The sequence below is a fragment of the Akebia trifoliata genome, chromosome 12, assembly GCF_017979445.1.
Source record: "Akebia trifoliata isolate Shusen 1 chromosome 12, ASM1797944v1, whole genome shotgun sequence".
In the NCBI taxonomy this organism is placed as follows: Eukaryota; Viridiplantae; Streptophyta; class Magnoliopsida; order Ranunculales; family Lardizabalaceae; genus Akebia; species Akebia trifoliata.
The window spans coordinates 3,047,952-3,069,078 of NC_141386.1; the positions used below are offsets into that span (position 1 = coordinate 3,047,952).

The 21,127-nt window shown below is 34.2% G+C and overlaps 1 protein-coding gene across 1 annotated transcript; it reads left to right on the forward strand.

The window, feature by feature from the left end:
* Window positions 1-2,134: 2,134 nt before the first annotated feature.
* On the forward strand, window positions 2,135-12,310 carry LOC147388620 (KH domain-containing protein). Its single transcript, XM_086418957.1, has 6 exons — window positions 2,135-2,531; window positions 2,949-3,256; window positions 4,770-4,859; window positions 4,946-5,017; window positions 5,214-5,330; window positions 10,895-12,310. The coding sequence occupies exons 1-6, from the start codon at window positions 2,207-2,209 to the stop codon at window positions 12,092-12,094; spliced, it is 2,112 nt and encodes a 703-aa protein (XP_086275083.1). The 5' UTR covers window positions 2,135-2,206; the 3' UTR covers window positions 12,095-12,310.
* Window positions 12,311-21,127: the final 8,817 nt, after the last annotated feature.

The following is a 21,127-nucleotide window of genomic DNA, read 5'->3' on the forward strand; positions in this document are numbered from 1 at the left end:
GAATAGATTATTGCTTATGTAATTATACTAATAGGGACCGAATAGTTGCACACCACACATTACGAATTGCACTCCATCACTTAAAAAATTCCCCTTTGCCTCCATTTGGATTATTACACTCTAAACATAATTTTTAAAAAATGGTTCACTCCTTTTTTTTTTATAGGAAAAAAATGGTTAGTCCTCAATTATTCCCACAAAAATTATTGTTGGTTCAATAATTTTAGCAAGAAATATTTTGTCATTTCAGAATCATGTTTACAAAGTTACGTTCCCTTGAAATGCACAAACTCATATTAATTTCTAAACAAGAATTAGAAAGTTAGTACATTAATTAAGTTTGAGCCAAAGAGAACATGAGCAAAATCAATTGCAAAACACAAGCAAAGCAGAGTAAGAGCGTAGAATACAAAACTACAAGTTAAAATTGAGGTTAAACCCTAAAAAGTTAGGTATTGGAGTGCAAACAGTAGGTTAAAATATAGGTTACAAAAAAAGGGACAGACTAGTTGCCCACCAACAATTACCAATCGCACTCCATTACTTAAAAATTCCCCTTTGCACTCTACTTGGATGATTATACTTCAAAAATAATTTAAAAAAGATTTCCACTCCTTTATTTTAAAAAAAAAAGAACAAATTTTTTTTTCTTCCTCAACTATGCCTATAGAAATTATTGTTGGTTTAGTAATTTTTGCAAGAAACACTTTGCCGTTTCAGAACCATGTTTACAAAGTTGCGTCCTCTTGTAATAAACATGGGTTTATATTAATTTCTAAACAAAGATTAGAAAATCAATACCTTAAGTTGAAGCCAATGAGAACACGAGCAAAATCAATCACAAAATGAGTAAAGTAATGTACAAGCAGAGAATACAAAGATACTAGTAACAATACAGGTTAAACCCTAAATAGTTATGTATTGGAGTGCAACCAGTTGGTTAAAATAGAGATTATAAAAGAGATTAAAAAAAATAAATGATTTTTTTAGATTTGTGTGCAACCAACAGTTAGTGGTGTGCAACTAGTCGGTCTTTAAAAAAAATATAGGATTTTTTAAGGTTGGTGTGCAACTAATCGGTCCCTTACTAATAACTAGTGATGCGTTTGTTTTTGTAAATTACATTATATATTTTGTTTACAACATATGAATTTTTTTTTTATATTTATATTTATTATTATTATAAAAAAGATCAATCTTTTGATTGATTGGATCCTCATGGTGAGATCCAAAAAAAATATAAAATCTTGTTTGGTCTAATCATTCTGATCCAATCCAATTGAAAAACATTAAATTGGACTGGATCTGGTTAGAATCAAATCCAATTGGGAATAGAAAGTCTACATAATGTTATATATTTCATATATAAAATAAAATACATAATATAATTTATATATTTTCTCATATTATATTTGATCAGGATTCAGGATTTATTCAGAACTAACATATTAGGATTTAAAATGGGCTAGGTTTGGATCAGATCTGAGTATATCGATATCCAAATCTGAATTTTTTATTCAAATCTAGATCTGTGTCCAAATCCAAGTCGGATCCTATTGGTCAAAACCATATCCGAACCATTTATCTTTCGTTAAATTGGAATACGACCCGACCAAATTATTTGATTTGGATCGATAAAATAATTTCTATCCTTCAACATTTTTTTCTATATTTCTTTTCTAATGGGTATAATATTCTATTTTACTATTAAAAGTTTTTTATTTTTAAAAGAATCAATGTTATATTAAAGTGGTAGAAAAAAAATATATATGAAAAACGTAAAAATATAAATTTCAAAGCGATATAGCATTTGGATTGAGGCAGATATAAGGATGAATCTCTATTTGACCCAGATTAAGGGATATGGACCCATATTCGACCAATTTTATTCGGGTCTATTTCAAGGGTCCAAACCCGTTAAAATTCGGATTCTTATCAATCGGGTTGGGATAAAATCCGACCATTCCCTATAGCTGATAACCTATTGGATTGATACCTCATCGAATCCAATTCATCAATCGAGATCCGAAATTATCGGGTCGGATTTTGGATCTGATCCGATCAATGAACAGTCCTACTACGATGTGGACGATCTACTGGTACCATTACTAATGACAAACGATATAAATTTGATCTCAAACCCTTAAAAAAGCCACTCATTTAGGGTTCCATCTCTCTCTCTCTCATCTCTGCAACAAAGTCTCCAATGGCGGAAGAGCTTCAATTCTCATCTCGAATGGACAGCAAGAGAAAATACGAAGACACAACACCCCCACCTTCATCTGCTCCTCGCCGTACAACAGGTTTTTCTGCGCCAATCGTCTCGCCATCTCCAGATTCAACTCACGTGACGCCTCCTTCTTCGTACAACAGTGTCCCTCCACCTCTCGATGAGATCCAGCTCGCAAAGCAGAGGGCACAAGAGATCGCAGCTCGGCTCTTCAACAGCGCTGAAGCCAAGCGTCCTCGTCTCGATAATGGTGGTCCCACAGATGAATCCAACGAAAAGGGTTTCAGCTCTGGTCCGACTGGTTTGTGCATCTCTCTCTCTCTCGATTTTGGTTAATTTGTTCGATTAGGGGTTTTGTTCGTCCTTTAAAAAAAAAAAGAAGAAAAATTGGGACTGTAAGGGATTTGGATTAGTTTGTTCGAATTAGTGTTTTTGTGGGTTCTTTCAAAAAAGAGAAGGAAAAATTGGGAGTTTAAGGGATTTGGATTAGTTTGTTCAAGTTAGGGTTTTTGTGGGTCATTTCCAGAAAAAAATGGAAGTTTTAAGGGATTTGGATTGGTTTTGTAAGCCTGTTTTCAATTAGATCAGTAATCATGATGGTGGGAATCGTTGATTTTCCTAACTAAGCTAGCTGTAATCTTCGATTAATTTTGTTGTCATTTGGATTTTGATCTAATTTGCAAAATTCCAACTTTTTTTAATTTATATATTATAACAGATCTTGCACAGAAGCCTCTGGGCCAGCAAATAGGCCAAATGGGTATGAATATTCCATCATCCATACCGGTCTCATATGGTTTCCATGGATCAAGCAAAAAGATTGATATTCCGAACGGAAGGGTTGGTGTTATAATTGGTAAGGGTGGCGAAACAATCAAATATCTTCAGCTTCAGTCGGGAGCCAAGATTCAAGTAACCAGAGATATGGATGCCGACCCGAATTCCCTAACTAGATTGGTTGAACTCACGGGTACTCCAGAACAGATTAGCAAGGCCGAACAGTTAATTAATGAGGTTCTTTCGGAGGTACTACTTTATATGGGCTATTTGTTCATATTAACATTATCTCATTCAAATTGCTTATTATTGTATCTTGTTGACGTAACAGAAACGTGTGAATTAATAGATTTGATAGGTTGTGTTCAATGGAACACTCTAAATCAATTTGAATTAATAGATTCAATTGATAAACAAATAATAGCTTGAAAGAAAATAAAACATAAAGTTAAAAAGTAATTAAAAGAGAAAAGATAATTGAATTGATTATTGATTTTCGAATTTGGAGCTTCTTATATAGATAATTCCATCATAACAACTTGTAATCATACTAAAATATTAAAAATTAACATGCCTAACCTATATATAACATAATACTAACTTTCTAATCCTATTAGAACTCAAATTGGAAACTTCTAAGCACTTCTAATTATAGTCTAAATAATAAAAACGAATTTAAAACTAACAAGGAATTGTAGTCATAACATAACTATGAAATAAAAATCCTATTAGAACTAGAAATAAAAATAAAACCTAGTAGAATTAGAAAATTACTTAAGAGTTGTAGATGTCCTGCATCACTTGTGTAAGTTCGCTCATACAATCCAATGAGTTATCTCAGCTAGGATCAAATGTGTTAAACATGAGAGTAGTTGCATAGTGTCTGACTTATATATTACTCAAATGGTGGTTATTCTTATCAATCCAAACCTATGTTACTTGGTTCGTCGTTTCGTTCAGTTCAAATTCGAAATTGTGGTTCACCACTCTAGAATGATCCAGTTCATAGGGGTAGGTAGAGATAATTCATTTATTGGTTCGCTAACATGGTTCGGTTGTGCATATATATAATTCAAGTATCTATGTTATAAGTTCAATTACAACGTTAAAAAATTCCAAGTTAAATAGAAACAAATTGATATAATAATCCAAATTCTAAATCTAGACTATGAAAAAAAATATAATTAATTGGTTTGGTTCACCGAACCAAATTGTTCGGTTTACCCAAACAAAATTCGGTGGGTTTGTGGTTTGCTTGATTTTACGAACTGTACTGTGAACTGTTCATGGTTTGGACTAGTACCAACTAATTGGGTAACATAGATCCAAACAGTACAATCAGGGGGCTGCATGGAGTAGATCTTCTCGCCAGAAAGTCAGTCGGCTAAGATTATTTTTACCATTGAACAAAAATATTGTTTACATTAGATTAATTTTTTTTTTTCCTTTTTATGTTTTTTGGGTGGTTCGGAACATAAGATCATCCGATGATTAAAGTCTTTAAGTTGGGTCGTATAAGTTAGAAACTTAGGAACAATAGTAGTATACAGCCTATACATGATGGATCTATGGTAGGTCTACATGGAATAGTTGAGAGAACTGGATGCATGAATGTTGCTGTGTGTCTGAAACATATAATGATATGTATTTGGTGCGGCTGGCTAAATGTTCGAAGACTGGAGTGTTTTTGTTACATAATGCCTTACTAATTTATTTAGTTAATTGTAATTATATTCTTTTTTTTCCTCAATTGACCATGCAGGCTGAAGCAGGAGGTTCAGGTCTAGTTTCACGGAGGTTTACCGGTCAAGCTGGTGGTGAGCAATTCTCAATGAAAGTTCCAAACAACAAGGCAAGTAGAAACTATAATTCGTGCTTAGCTTATGTTTTTATCTGTTTGTTCTCTCTTAATAGATGGTATTAATGTTGGGTTTTCAGGTTGGTTTGATCATTGGAAAAGGAGGTGAGACCATTAAGAATATGCAAGCTCGGTCAGGAGCTCGTATTCAGGTTTGTAATGTATTATGAATTTATTGAATTTTGTTTGTTATCTTTTTTTTTTTCCTTAAATATATATATTTTTTAATTTTAATTTTGATTCCAGCATCCCAATTGTTTTATTTCAGCTCATGAATTAATTTGCTTTACCACAATTATGTTTGCGCTATGTTTTATCCCAAATTTCTTCTTGTTTTGACTTGTCCAGTTGATACCTTTGCATCTGCCTCCGGGTGACACATCAACGGAAAGAACTGTATACATTGATGGCACTGAAGAACAAATTGAAGCAGCAAAGCAGTTGGTTAATGAAGTCATCAGTGAGGTAATTTTGAAGGTCCTCATTGGCGTGTGTTTACACCTCATCAGTTCATTAGTTGCACCTTTCCCCATAGTTAGACAACTGATACTTATTGAAAGAAAGCAGTCAAATGATAAATCATTGCTTATGTGTTTTTTTTTTCTTTTTCTTTTTTTGTTACTCTTAGTGATCTCATATACTGAAGGATGTAAAATGTTGATTTGCCAGGCTACATGTGTTGGATGTTATGGGTTTCTGTTTGGTCTAATTATGTGTGAAGCTAGGCCCCAAAGTTGTTGTGCTTATTATCATTATTTCTTTTTTATTTGTAAGTATTGTGGTTATTGCTTGTACTCTTGGTTGGTCACACTAGATTGGTCCCTGAGTTCTTCACCACTATCACAAGTGGATTGATTGTTGGATCCACAGTGAAGTTTCCTAGACCATTGTCGCCAGGTTTGTTTTGCCTGATATTAAGAGTTGTCCATGGTTTGTTTGCCCTGATATTAAGAATTGTTTTATTATTTCTTAAAGTAGGGTAAATTTTGCCTTTGAATATAATTTTTTTAATGTATTTATTGACGTATGACATACTGGTATTATCCCAACTCTACTTATTAACACCCCCCACCCCCCCTTCCCCCCCTCCAAAAAAAAAAAAAAAAATGTAAGAGAAGAATAGCGGCATTTTCCTAACACAGTTTTTCTGGTTATCTGGTTATCTGTTTTCTGCATTTGTATTATCCTAGTGTAAAAAAGTGTCTATTTCCTATTTTGATCTTCACTTCACATACACATTTTTTTCATCCTTTTCTAATACTGATGATTAGTTTGTACTTCATTCGTATTATCTTTTTTATTTTTTTTGCTCTGTATCAGACAAACATTGAGGATTTAGTTATGCATGTGATGAAGAATCCCTGTGTTCTGCACTGTTACTATGGTTTCAACCAAACACTTCCAAATTTTATTTGTTATACGGATCACTATTGTTTAAGTACAGGTTTTTCTGGGTGGTCAGACCTTATCACTTATCATCTAGGATACATGTGAGAATTTTTCGCTGCATCACCATTACAAACTTTGAGGGACATGACTTGTTTTGCATTTATTTCTTATGTTATACTTCCATTGTTCTTATTTCTTTCTTCTATAGAAAATTCTTTATTTAAATACACTCCCTTAGCATTTGTTAAGCATCTTAACGTATTAGATCTTTGTTACATATATTGATTTTACTCATTTGTTTGATATTCTTTTCTTATAGTTTGTTTAGTCGTTGTTCTGCTGTTTTAGAATAATAGTTTTTTTCTCCGTATACGTGTGTATTGCACTACACACACTCATCTACCTCCTTCAACCCAGCCTAGTATGATTGAGGAATCTAGTTACTTGTCCCCTTGATTGTGGATTTTAAGGATGTCGATGTTACAATTTATTTGATTGTGGATCTGTTTTTGGGACTAAGCTCATGTCAATCTGATTTTAGTGAAGTTATGTTCATTATCGATAAAAAAGTGTTATATTCATTAACAATTTCTGTAGCTTCACTCTTCCTGTACATTCTGAATGACATGGTTTCATGAACAAAAACTTGCTAAAGGTTGTATTCTGATATCCGTGCGATTGGAGAAGTTTGTCAACATATCATTCCTATTCTGCTGATGTACTATGTGGAATATTGGTACTTTTGGTTTCTGAAAGTCCATGTCCTCTACTAGTTCCGCTGTCACAATTATTGATATCCTTGCATTTGTATTGTAAGCTTATCACCTTCTATTATTTTTCCTCTGCCGAGGACTGAGATTTGGAAGGGTGCAGACTTATTTTCTTGGCAATACTTGTTTACATATTTAGCTCTTTTAGTTGAGAATCAATCAGGCATTCTATGCGTCAACATTAACTGTGGAGAATAGAGTTGAGTTTCTGAAGTGATTTTTCTATGGGAGAGATTTATGGTCCTGTATTCAATCTTCTAATCGTTTGAGCTGCATAACAGGATCTGGAGAACGAAGTTTTATATCCTGTACAATATCAACCTAGGTCTCTTACAAATGAAATTGTGATATGCTGTTGAGATTGTGAAACTGCGAGATAATTGGTTTTGTAGAATATTTGGTTTTATTGTTTATCTGCAGTTAGCTGCCATGAGTACTCAGTGGTTTGATGTGGAGATACTGGTGAAGAATAAGCCAGTCAGTGGTGTACTATTTTGTTGGATTTATATGAAGCTTCTGTGAAGGAAACAAACAGTACTTATCTGAGTTGTAAGTACTGATCTATGTGTTGGATCTGTTGAATATTCAATTTCTGGACTGGTCTTGCACTCTTGGTCACCATTGAGGTTATTATCTTATGCAAACTCTTTCCTGATTTTCGGGATATATCCTATTAAGTTCCATAGCGATTATTATCGAATGTCGGAGTGCATAGTTACAGGGAATCCAGAACCGTTTGTTAATTATGTGTGTTATACGATTAAAAATTATTATTGAGGATTAGCTTTTATCATGATAAACATCAAATTGGTTTTAGTGTTTTGTTGGCATGTACTGTTATGGTCTCGAATCTCGTTTTCTGGTAACTGATAATTGATATTTTGAAGAAGCTGCAAGACCCTTTGTTGATGAGCAGTGTTGGACATTAGATGTATTGTTTTGAGCTTAATGAGCCTTTTGGACCACTCACTTATTAGTGTTTATTGTTATATTTTTCTGATTTTTTTATACTGGGTTCTTATTTTTCGGAGATACAAGATGCACTTTTACTTTAACAATTGGTTTATATAGTGTGTTGAATCTGAAGGAAGAAATTGCTTATATTATTATTGGTTTCAGTGCATAGCTTCTAACATCTCCATTTCTAACCTACTTGTGTAGTGAAGCCTATTTTTGGAGTAGGTCACCTCTTATTCTTCAATTTTCCTCATGAAGCTTGGAAGTTTACATGTAGAATGGAAATTTACCATTTGAACCTCTTTACTTTTCTTTGACTGAAAATCATTTTAAATGATGCCAATCATTCTTTCAAATTTATATCATCTTGAAATGTCTTGGTCGAGACATGTCGATCTTGGTTATCACCTGGACAAGAGATTAGAGGAACGTCTCAAATTTTTCTAGATATATTTCAGGTATGTCGTGGTATAGTTTTTATAGTGGTTGAGATGGTCTCAAGTTTACCCCTTGCCAAGGCAATTGGTCGAGATTATATTTTAAACCATGATATCGGTCATGAAAGGGATATCCTCTTTTGTGATAATTAAGCATTTGAAGTTCATTCCTTTTCTTTTGACCGGTTCCTGCTTTTTTATTCTAATAATAGCTGTCGTGTGATTCATGTCTCTTTCTAATCTATCATTGTCATTTAATTGTTTGCTTAAATATATGCGAGTTTTTTGGAAGATGTATTTCTTTGGTGTTCCATTTTGTGAATGCTACTTTTGAGGAAATGGCTGGTCTTCTATCAGGCATTACATGTTTTATTTATTAATTCAACCTTTTGAATTAATTCTTCATGCCAATCTTTGGTTATACATGTTACCATGAAAACTTATACCTTATAATGTGCTCACCCCATTATACTCTGTCTTCTTTATTGATTCGCAAGTAGAGTTTGAGGCTGTTACATTAATTATTGCTTCTTTTGCCATTTTATTAATGGGTCTTGAGATTATTCATGGAATTTGGTCAATTATCAACTCTAGCTATTATCTTCATGATCCTCATAAAGGCCACTAGGTTTTGTTAGTACCTTATTTTTAGTTGGTCATATTTCAGCCTTCTTTGAATGATCTTCGCATGATTGGAAGCTGTTATATGCTTAGCTCTTTTGGTTCTAATGTGTATGCATTATACTCTCAGGGTGATGCCCTAGCGTGCATTACATAAGTAGACTACCCCATCTGGAGGTATCTAGAAGCCAGCCTTGGTTGTTATCTTTTACTGTTTATCTTCTCTCACCTTCCCAGAGTTGGAGGCCTTCCTTTAATTTGTGGCGCCCTTCTATCATGAAAATGTTCGTGATTTCACGGGGGTCTGGTTGAGAAATGAATAGATGAATCTTCTGTCAAACTCATGGATCTTGGTTTTGCAAAAATATTGGTGAGGGCTGTCGTGAATCATGATGAATGTTGTCAAATAGCAATGCCATGGTGTGCGATCAGGCATATGCTAAGCACATATGCAATTCACATATCGCATGAGTGGCATAGCAGAAAAGAAAAGTTTAAGGAAAAAAAATGAAAAAAATAAGGAAAAATATGCAATGCTATAACTATTTTAGAAAATATTCTTGTTAACTTTTGTTCCCAATTTGATTATAAATTGTTCCATTGGCATTTATAAGTAGTATACTATTATGCTGTAATGCATAAATAAACTCAAGAAATTGGAAAAAGAAACATGAAATCTGTATAAAATTAGAAGAAACTTACAACTCACAACTTATAACTTACAATGTGTGATTTATTATTGGTATTTTTAATTGTACCTCTACATACTCTAGAAATTGATCTCTAATCTTTGAACTGATTTTCTCACATCTACAACAGAATCCAACTTTCTGTTCAATATTATTCTCTGATACCATACTTTTTCTTCCGTGTTGCTCCTCAGTCTGGGAACTTTTTTATTCCACTATTCCAAAACTGATCAATTTACTTTTACCATATACAGAGTTTTCCCGTTGCTTTCCTTTTTTTTTTTTTTGTGTGTGCTGATGACATTGCACTGATTGCTTGCTATTGCAAGATATAGCTCAATTTGAGACGCCGATACTTTGATGCTTATGGTGGCAGAGTTCATATTGATTTTTTTTCTTCGTAAACTACTATATAGTTCTTGCCACTATTTTTGTTATTGCCATTCACTTATAGTATGGAGCGGATGGGCATCTGGCGGCGTAACTCGAATAGTTCAATCAATGTGGTATGTAGGAGTCTTGACATTCATATTACAAATATAAAATGTCTCAATCCCCATTTTAGAAAAAACTCTCTTTATTGCTATCACTATTCTCCTTTACATTGGTTGTTAGACATGAATTTTTGTCGTCTTGTGGTTTGTTGTGTTTTCATGCTCAGTTTGTGAGTTTTGTTGTTTCATAGATCTAGTTTTGGTCTTCGATATTTGCTTTGGCTATGCCAGAACTTATTTGAATATATTTTTACCATGTACTGAATTTCTAGGTTAATACCAGTCTCTTTGCCGTATGATTCGTCAAATTTCCTTTTTATGGAGACATAGGTCAGATGGATTTATTCTGTGTGTAAACTACTGCATAGTTTTTGCCACTATTTTGTTTTGTACCCATTCACTTATAGTAGGGAGCAGATGGGCATATGCTGGCGTAACTCGAATAGTGCACTCCAGTGCGGTATGTAGGCGTCTTGACCCTCATTACAAATATAAAATGCAATAAATCCTCGTTTAAAACTTAATTATCATGGCTATTCTGCTTTATATAGGTTATTAGGTATGAATCTTTGTTCAGGTTATTGTGGTGTGTATGTTCTGTTTTCTTCCTTATATGTTGCAACTGTGCAAAAAGGTTACCTTGGTTTATATGTTATAAACAATTCTATGCAGAATCGTGTTAGAAATCCTCTAATGAGCGGAGCATATCCTCAGCAAGGCTACCGCCCTCCCCAGGCACCAACAAATTGGGGCCCACCTGGGGCACCTCCAATGCAGCAAGCCGGCTATGGTTATGTGCAGCCCGGGGCATACCCTGGACCTCCACCACAATATAACCCGTCTCAACCACCTTATACTGGCTATCCTTCCCAATCAACTTCCTCAGGATGGGACCAAACACCCGTCCCACCAAGCCAACAAACCACACAAGGCAGCGGATATGACTATTACAACCAACAGCCACCTTCACAGCAACAACCACCACCTCACGGAGGATCTTCAACTCCAACAGACACAACCGGTTACAACTACAGTCAAGCACCGCCTTCCAATTATCAGCAACAAGGGTCGTACGGGGCATCGAACTACTCACAGCCACCTTCTGGGCAACAAGGTTATCCACAGGATGTGTATGGTGGTGGTTATCATGCACCAGCACCTCAACCCGGTTATGGTCAGCAAGGATACGATCAGTCACAAAGCTATAATTCGGCACCAAATTATGGGACGGGGGTTAATTCGACACAAGATGGCACTGCTGCTCCCTCTTACGGAGCACAAGCTGGGGCTACCCAAGTGCCTCCATCTGTTCAGCCTCCAGCGGCAACACAGCAAGGTTACGCTGGTCAGCAACCTAATACACCACCAAACTATCCCTCTCAAGGGCCTACACATCCCCAACCGGGTTACAGCAGTCAACCGCAAGCCCAAACCGGCTATATGCAGTCAGCACCATTAGCCCAGCCTCAAAACTATGGACCACCACAAGGGCAGAAACCTCCTCCTAGTCAGGCTGTTTATGGGCAGCAGACCCAACCGGGATACACGCATTCTCAGCCCCCACCCACACAATCTAGTTCTGCTCAATTGGATTCGAGTCATCATCGACCACCTGCTGGTTTTGGGCCCACAACACCTCAACCAGGATATGCTCAGCAGCTGTATGGGGTGCCACCCGCTGCACAGCAAGGTTACGGGCAGCAGCAACAGCAGCCGTATGGTGATTCTTACGGTACTGGTTATTCGCAGCCTCCTGTGTATTCAGGTGACAGCAATGTACACGGGACCTTTGATGCAGCAGCAGCAGCAGCTCCTGGTGGTGCTCAGCCTGTTCAGCAGAGTGGAGTTGCCAAGGCCTCACCTCAGAGTTAATTTTTTTGGTAAGTGGTTTCGTTCTGGTAAGTAGATTCATGGTTTTATGGATTGTTTTTTTTGATGTTTGATGTTATGCTTTTAGTTATGTTTTAGGAGTTCTTAAGTCACTGATGTTAAAGTTATAGGTTGGGTGGATGGTTATTTTGTTTTGACCTATTGAACTTGACTTGTTTAACTATTACTTGCTTGTTTTGAATGTTTTCATTTCTCCTATTCGTTTTGATGCTTAAACATTGGAATACATTTCCTTCGAAAACTTTTAAATGACGCGGCAGCACATTGGTTAGTATTTTCAGATCAGATCTGATATATCCATATGTTTTTTACGGTTGAACTTCTGGCTCTCTGTTTGCTCAAGCTTGCCAGTTTGCAGAAGTGATTCTTTAAGGTGGTTTACAGAAAAATGATATTCATGCTTTGATCAACCTTTTGATGGGGTTTCCGTTTACATTTCCTTCGAAGAAAATGATATATATTAACCCACCAGGGGTTAGCTGAAATGGTAAGAAGCGACTTAAGTTTGTTCCCCAGGTCATGACTTTGAGTCAATATATGCCCCTCCACAGAATTGTGGCTACTTACGTGACTGGGCGGGAAGGTGCATGTGGCCCAGGTAGATTAGTCTCACCAAACGTGGGGTTACTCCCTGGGTTTCCCAAAAAAAGAATTCTGGTTACATTTTGGTTTAAGTTGGTGTTATGGCACTAGAGAAATCTTGCATTGGAACTTGAAAAAATGTGGGGAACAAAGTATTTACTCTCTTCCATAGGATCACATATCTTAAACCATTTTCAAGGGAGAAATCGATGATTGAGAAAACATATTAATGACGAACAACAAAGTTTTGCTATTATACTTGTATTGGCAGAGGAAGAGTTGCGGGGGAGTAAAATAAGGCACTGAATTTTTTCTAAACTATGAGAGCTTTCAAATGAAATTTCTTCTAAATAATTGTAATACAATACATCCTTTCAAAGATGATTATTGTTCTGTGCAAGCTTCTATTGACTGCCAGATTCAACTACCCCTTGCAGATGGTGATTTGAATGGATTTATTAGAAAATCTCTCTTATGAGAATCAACTGCTCAATAGTGCTTATCTTGTGTATATTCATCAAGAACTAGTGTTTGTGTATAGATGTAAGGAGCTAGTTATTTATTTTTTGCAAGATATCCAACGAAATCAACGTTGGAATTGTTGTCATTGAAGAGAGTTATTAATGTTTTTTGAGTTTCTTTTCTCGGGATCCGACTACAATCATTGAAAATGGTTTCATCATTTTTATTTTTGTGAATAAGTGTCAAGATCATTGTTGTGGTAGGCACAATTACAGTGGCAGGCTGGAAAGACCAAAAATCATTTAGGACACCATGCCTCTATGCCAACAGAGACTTCTGAGTAAGAAAGCTCTAAATTTATATAAACTTGTAATAAAAAATATGTTTGTAACACTACTAAAGACTTTATTACCATTAAGTTTCATCTTCCAAAAAGATATTTGCTACGATGGCTTGAAATAGCACCATCACTGTGTACATAGAACCACCAATTTTCTTCAAATCAGTTCCTGAGTGTAAAACAGTCTTTTTTTGAGAAAAAGCATCTATTGTTTTATGAACAATCAACACTTGCAGTGCTAGGGTTTTATTCAAAGCTGAGCAATTTTTTTTTTCAAATATATGAGTAAAGTTTAAATCCAAGGGGAATTCGTAGAAGTTTGTTTTGTGCGATTTGGAGTGAATGCCTTTAGCATAGAAGACTAGAGCAATGAACACTACTTGAAAATTGAAAATTTTGACAAGTCAAGGTCCATGAATTTTAGAAATCAAATATCGATGCTTCGGAGTCGTTGAAATTATTGATGTTCTCCAGATAGCTTTGGACTGTTGAAAAAAAATAGACAATGAAAACTTTGATGGCCTTAGATCATCAATATGGGTTTTTTTCACGTTGTGGAAGGACCCAATTAGTACACGTGGGGGACATTTTTGACGTGGATTTGTGTGAGAACCTTATATAATTTTCATCAAGATTTCACTCGTATCTCAATGAAAATCATTTATGATTGACACATTCACTTCAGAAATGTCTGTTCCCACGATGTGCAATTTAATGTCACTTCAGCATTGTTCCCCAACTCCTAATGAAAGTTAATACACCCAACTTTTCTTCCCAAGAGACTCCAAAACGTTACTAGAGCTATTATTTGAAGTTTAGAAAGAAAAAAATTCTTAATTTTTTTTTAAAGTTGTAATTTTTTAATTTTAATGGGTGGATGTATAATACGACGAAGACTACCAAAAAAAAAAAAAAGATTAGCACTTGATCTCCCCATTACCACCGCCATCACATAAAAAAAAATGAGAGAGAGAGAGAGAGGTTGTTAATAAGAAGAAGAAAGATAAGGGGTGATTTGAGAAAAATGGGGTATAGGTTTATGTTTTTCTATTAAATAAGGATCATTTGAGAAGTTCGGGTGGGGGCAAAGAGTGCTTCCGAAAAATAAATTTGAAAATACTAGGAGTAAATAATGATACAAGGACAATCATTATTTTTCCTTAGGCCATCAAGGAATGTTATTAGTAGGTTGTGTTTGGTAACACTTCTAAAGTTTGGAACTAATTTATGTTTTCTAATTTCTAGTTTAAAACTTCTGGATTCATCTAACGCACTCCATCATTGATTCAAATCTTTTGAATTTCGGTTCTAAAATCTAAAATTTGAAACAAAATAAGTGAGATTACAATTTTGAAATATGAATTTTAAAGATGGACAACTTCGGAAGTGTTACCAAACACACATTAAGTATACGTTTGAATTTTCGAGGATTATTTATTTATCTACACTAACATTTGAATATTAAGTGTTTCATGAGTTCCAATGTAAGAAGCAAACGATGGAATGGTGGATGACATTTAACATCAAGCATGCATGAGTTGGCATGTAGTTGTAAATATATATTATTAAATATATATAATAATAAAAATTAGAAACAACAATGCATGAGAGAGAGAGAGAGAGAGAGAGAGAGAGAGAGAGAGAGTATAATGGTCTTTGAGGCTATGTGGAAGTCCATGGACCACATTATAAGGGTCTTCGAGGCTATGTGGAAGTCCATGGACCACATTTCAGGCGTTACAGCTAACTATGATCAATGAAAAAGATGAGAGAAAAAGAAAGAGCAATTTAGAACTGTCCCCTCCATGTTTTGGTGAATGTTTGAGACACCCATTTGTTTTGTAGTTGATGGGATGCACCCCTTGACCTTCGTCTTCTCTTATCGACTAATAAAAATGGCCTAAATGCCCACATGTTCATCCTCTTACCAAAAGCTACTAATCTTCAACCTCTTGGTCACCCTCATCTTCAATCTTAAAATTTTACATACTTCAACCTACCAACCTAAAGGCAAGAAATGATTTTTAGACGAAAAATCAAAGGATTTCTACAAGCGGTTAAGGCGAGGTTGAAAAGCATTGGATTGAAGAATAAGTTAAAAATAATTTTCCTGGTCGAAGAGCTTGAAGATGATGTTATTTTGGGATTTTTTTTTTTTTTTTTTTTCCTGAGGGCTTTGACTAGAGATTGAAGACTAGGGTATTTAAGTCATGTTCTTCATTAGGTCATAGAGAAGACTGAAGCCAAGGGGCAAGCCACCAGTTTGGAAACCTAGGGGGTATCTGAAATATTCATCAAAGTGTGGATGAGAAAAAAATGTTCCTTGATCATGTGTGCTTCATGCATGAGAAATTTTCCAATACATTAAGGAATGCTTATCCTAATTAGGCAAAAGTCAATGTTGATTGATCCAAATAAGGTTCAACAAACGCATTTATACACACAAATCAGGAATCATATTTGTTTATATATTTATACAACTTTGTTTTTATTTACCTCCTTGAACAATGATCCATATTTGATTTTCCTCCCTCCATAATAAAATATTTCATTTGCTCCTACAAGATTGAGATTATTTCATGCAATGTGAAGGCCAAAGATTTAAGGAGGCAACTGGATTTTTTATTAAATTGAGGGAGGTATATAATATATACCTCAGTATATAGGGAGATATGTAATAATACAAAAAACTCCAACAATTCTAAGAGAATAAGGAGAAGAAAACATAATCAGGAACCCAGAATCTAATAGAACCAGAGTCAGTAATAGTATCTGACCTACTCTATATACTACGTTTATCTCTCCTTGATATGATCCTATTAGAATAATTTTTTCCACGTGGCATGTTATTACTGGAAGTATATCTTCTTAGAAGATTCACACCCTTTGATTATAAAATCTGCTAACATCAACTCAATTTTCCAAAACATTTAAAAGGACCCACACATCTTATTTTATTAAGGATAACTCCCAACCTATGGATTATTTACTATAAACAAGGAACCCCCCTTTTTATTTTTGATTTTTTATGAGAGAATTTGGAGAGTAATAATATATGAAACATGTGGTAAAACTATATGTTCAAAACTTAGCCCAGTGGACTCAGAAAGAAATGTATTTCAAATTAAATTTAAACATTAAGAAATAATTTTTTAGCTTATTAATAGTTCAATATATTTATCTTACTCATTTGGGTAGGTTTGCGAGTTACTAAGTTGACTCAACTTTATTTTTTACTTATTAATAATTTTCAAATGCATTTGTTTTTCATTTTATCTTTTCTAATCTTTCCATTCGTATCTCAATAGCCTCATCTCTATTACGTTCACTTTATTGACATAATGTTTGTTGAATGTTTAATATTTAGTTTCATAAAGCATAGTTAGTCTTATTATAATCTTAATCTTCGATGACGACCAATTATTATTAAATTTGTTTTGTTTTGTTTTTGAATGTGAGTTTTTCTATGAAATCTAGAGGCCAATGGTGTTGGATTGCAAATGTGGTAATCCATTTTAGTAAAATGACACTTAGTAAGACTTAAAATCTTACTAAGTTAATTAGAAAAATGTTTTTATTTAAGAAATGATCATGGATGTGATGTCGATGAGATGACCTAATAAATAAATGTGCTTGTTTACCTACATAATGCACCATATACTATAGTATTTAAGATCAATCGGGATTAGTTGTCAACATTATCATTAAATATTGAACTAATTCTATTCTTTATCTCATCCAAATCCATCAAAGTTCAGGCTAATTACTGTTAATTCAAGCGTTTTCATATCCATTGTTATTATCTCAATTCATATTCTTGTTTATCTTTATTACTATTTTAAATCCAAATTTAATAGAATAAAGCTGAAGTGACCTCAAGATTGACCTCACATCCAACACTCTGAAGTGAAAGTGTATGGATACCATGAAATGCTTATCCTCGAGATACATGTGTAAAAGCATCTATGGTTCTTATCCACTTTCATGTCAAGTTGTCCAATCTTGAGGTTACTTAGGCAACGAGATTAGCCCTTGACAGAAGACTATATTAGCATTATCAAACCCTAGGGCCAAGACTTGGATATATTATATTTCTTAAGGCCACCTAACACACTAAGCAACATTCGATAGTTTTTGAGTTTTCTTAATTATTATTTTTTTATAGTAGACAGGCTGGTTTTAGTGATTCCCACCAATATTTTAATTAAAAAATTAAGAAGCCTGGTTTACAACTAGAATACAAACCATTTCTTTAAACATTGATGGCATGAAACCATCCAAATATACTATATTTGCTTCTCTCTCTCTCTCTCTCTCTCTAATGATGCAACCTTGAGGATCATGTGGATCTTATTCAAATCACTTCATGCTTCACAACCAATGATGAGTTCTTTAAGTTCCACATTAAAGCATGTTAAGTAGAAAAAGAGACTGTGATTGCTCATGACATCAATCTCATTATTCTAAGAGTTGCTATTGGCACCCTAACTTTTACTTATTAACACCCCAATTTCTTAAATCGTTTATCACCACAATTGAAGATTAGAACACACTCTTCAAACGTTACGGAGGTTTGGCTCAAATTATAATCTCAACATTATAGCACACACTCAAACAATTTCAGTATTTGTTTACAGTTATGATTAAGCTTATGTAAAATCCTAAACCCAAAAAATAGAAATCTAACAAATAAAATAAAAATCAGACAACTTTATTTGGCACCCCAACTTTACTTATTCTCAACCATTCACTTATTTTTTTTATTGGTGAATCTCCATTTTGTGAGCTGAAATTCTAAATTCGGTACACCATTCATTTTAATTCCCAAAACGTGAATTCGTCATTTTTATAACCTACAAACTCATGAGTTCGTCACTTTTAATATCTATGAATTTGTAGATATACCAGTGAATTCATTGATTATAAAATTGACTAATTCACTTGAAATGCATGTTTTGGGAATTAAAATGAATAGTGTATCGAAATCGGAATATGGACATAAGTTGCTCAAGTTTTGGGAAAAATCCCTTTTTTATTTTTAATTGAGGTGTCATAAGTAAAAGTTGGGGTGCCAATAGAAGCTCTTATTCTAATGCATCAAATCTTCTTGTCTGGTGAAGACCATGGATTGATACTTGTCCCTTTACTTATAGGCTCAACAATCTTCATGGGTCACTAAAATCTCATTCTGTTGAGTCTTGGCACATGGACCTTCATGATCTTCAACCTCATGTTAATAATCTAAAAAAGCATCTTTTGCTTTCTTTTATTATTATTTTTTGTATTCTGTATTTTATTCCCTAGATCTGTTTGTTGAAACCTCCACAACAAATCAATCCATCTTAAATTCTAGATCATAAATATTTTCATGTCAACGTCCACAGAGATTATGATGAATTTTAAAAAGGTGCATCAGATACACAGTATCACCATTGTGTATCTCATCAGAGCATTTGTGATGTCAGGAAATATACTTTGTGGTAGAGTAAATATATATTAGAACTTTCTCATTATGATTAATATCAATTAATTAAAATTAATATAAATTAGTGGTCAACTAAGATTTTTTTTAATCTTGAATTATTGTAATTTTCTATATAAATCCACTTTAAATGATTGTAACGATATGATGCATCTCATTAGCAAAATCTGCTTTTATGGGAGATGCAATGAGACTACCCCTCTTAAGGGTGATGTAGTTTTGTAATTTCTCCTTTTCTAATATAATATAGACTTGCTTAGTACAAAAAGAATAAAAAATAAAAAAAAATAAAGAAGAATAAGATACGATGCATCAAATGCACATTTATATTATTCATCATATTCTTTGATAATGTGGCAAGCTGTTCACTTGACAAACCATTGAGGTAGGTATTGTGTTCGAAACCCATGAAGTTATGAATTTCTTGGGGCCACCCTCTAGGGTCATGTTGGCCCTTGACTCGACCTGTTTCACGTAGGATTTTCTGAGAGGGCGGTGCATGTGACCATGGGAATAGTCTCATCCAAAGGGTGGGGAAAAGAAATTGTTCTTTGATAATGCTTATACATGAATATTTGCATGAGAAACCCTTTCTTTACTAAGATAGCGGGGAAAAAAAGCCTTACTAAGCCTCATCCACTGTAAAAAAAAAAAGACCTTGAGATGTGTAAACAAGATCTTATGATTTGTTGCGAATCTCGATGAATTTATTACAAATCTAGAGGTCTTTGTGACGGTAGATGAGGCTTAGTAAGGCCTTTTGCCTCACTATGTTAGTAAGGCTAGTCGGACTCTATTTGTATTCATATAAATATAATGAGTGAATGTATAACCCCAAGGGGTTGGCCTAGTGGCAAGCTGAGTAATGATAAACTTAAGTGTTAGAAACCCCCACGAAGAAATGAATTATTTGGGGCCACCCTCTAGGGTCTGGTTGACCCTCGACTCAACTGGTTGCATGTAGGGCTTCCCGAGGGGATGGTGCATCTGACCATGGGATTAGTCTCACCCAAAGGGTACATGGATAGCCAAGATAAGCAAAAAAAAAAACAAAAATAATAATGTATGTATGTATTATATACACTAAATATACATATACATTGAGCAATTGGATTAATTGACCATAAACAAAATTGCACACTCACATCACACATACATATGGTTTAAAATATCGGAATGTATTGTTTTGTATCTAATGTATTGGCTGATACTAAATCGGTTTTTTCATTATCGAAATATTCAATCGATATGACATTTTAATCCTTATATACATGGATGAGTATTTGAGAACATGAGATACATGTTTGTGTGTCATTTATTATGCAACCATAAACTTATTATTATTTACTAAAAAGCAGCAAGGGTTGATAGATTATGATAAAATCCTAAGTACCCATTATGTCTATAAGCCTCAAAACCCTAAGAAACTTAGATATTCTGTGGCTTGGATTTGTAGCAGCTGTGGACAAGCAAATCTTCTTGAAGCTTCTTCTTTGTCTTAATTTTGTTAGAAAATCAGAAATATAGTATCTTGAAAATTGGAATATTTGCAGTTCATCAGAACTTAACTACTCTTATTAGATTTATTGTCACTTTTCTGTTTATACTAAGTATTCCAATAGGTTTGATTTAGATTTCAAGAAAGACATTAACGTTGATTAATGAAGGATTTGGTTAGTCATAGATTGGGAGTAGAATCTGTTGAGAAAACTCAACCACCAACATAAAGAAAACAAAATAAAAGAAAGAGAGAATAAAACAAAACTTGTGAAATTTAAATGTAATAATAAATTAAATGAGGCATATAAAGATAAATACCATCTCATCAACCACCATATTTCATGTAGATCTCATTGAGATTTAGATAAAGAAAAGATTGATAGAATGACAAAAGATATCAGCTGTCATAGGAGAAAAAATCTCAATTTGTAAAGGAGAGGTTTGATCTTCCTTGCACTGCATGATCAATCATTGGTTTCTTTTTTAGAGATATTTTATTAGTTCCAACTAAGATGAGAAGACCTTTGTATTTGAACCCACTTATACATATATATATGGGTCCTTTGACAAGGGTTTCCTTCAACTCCACACATAACAACTTTCATCTCTCCTTAGTGAAAGATCTTTGTTGCAAGAAAGCTAATTAAGT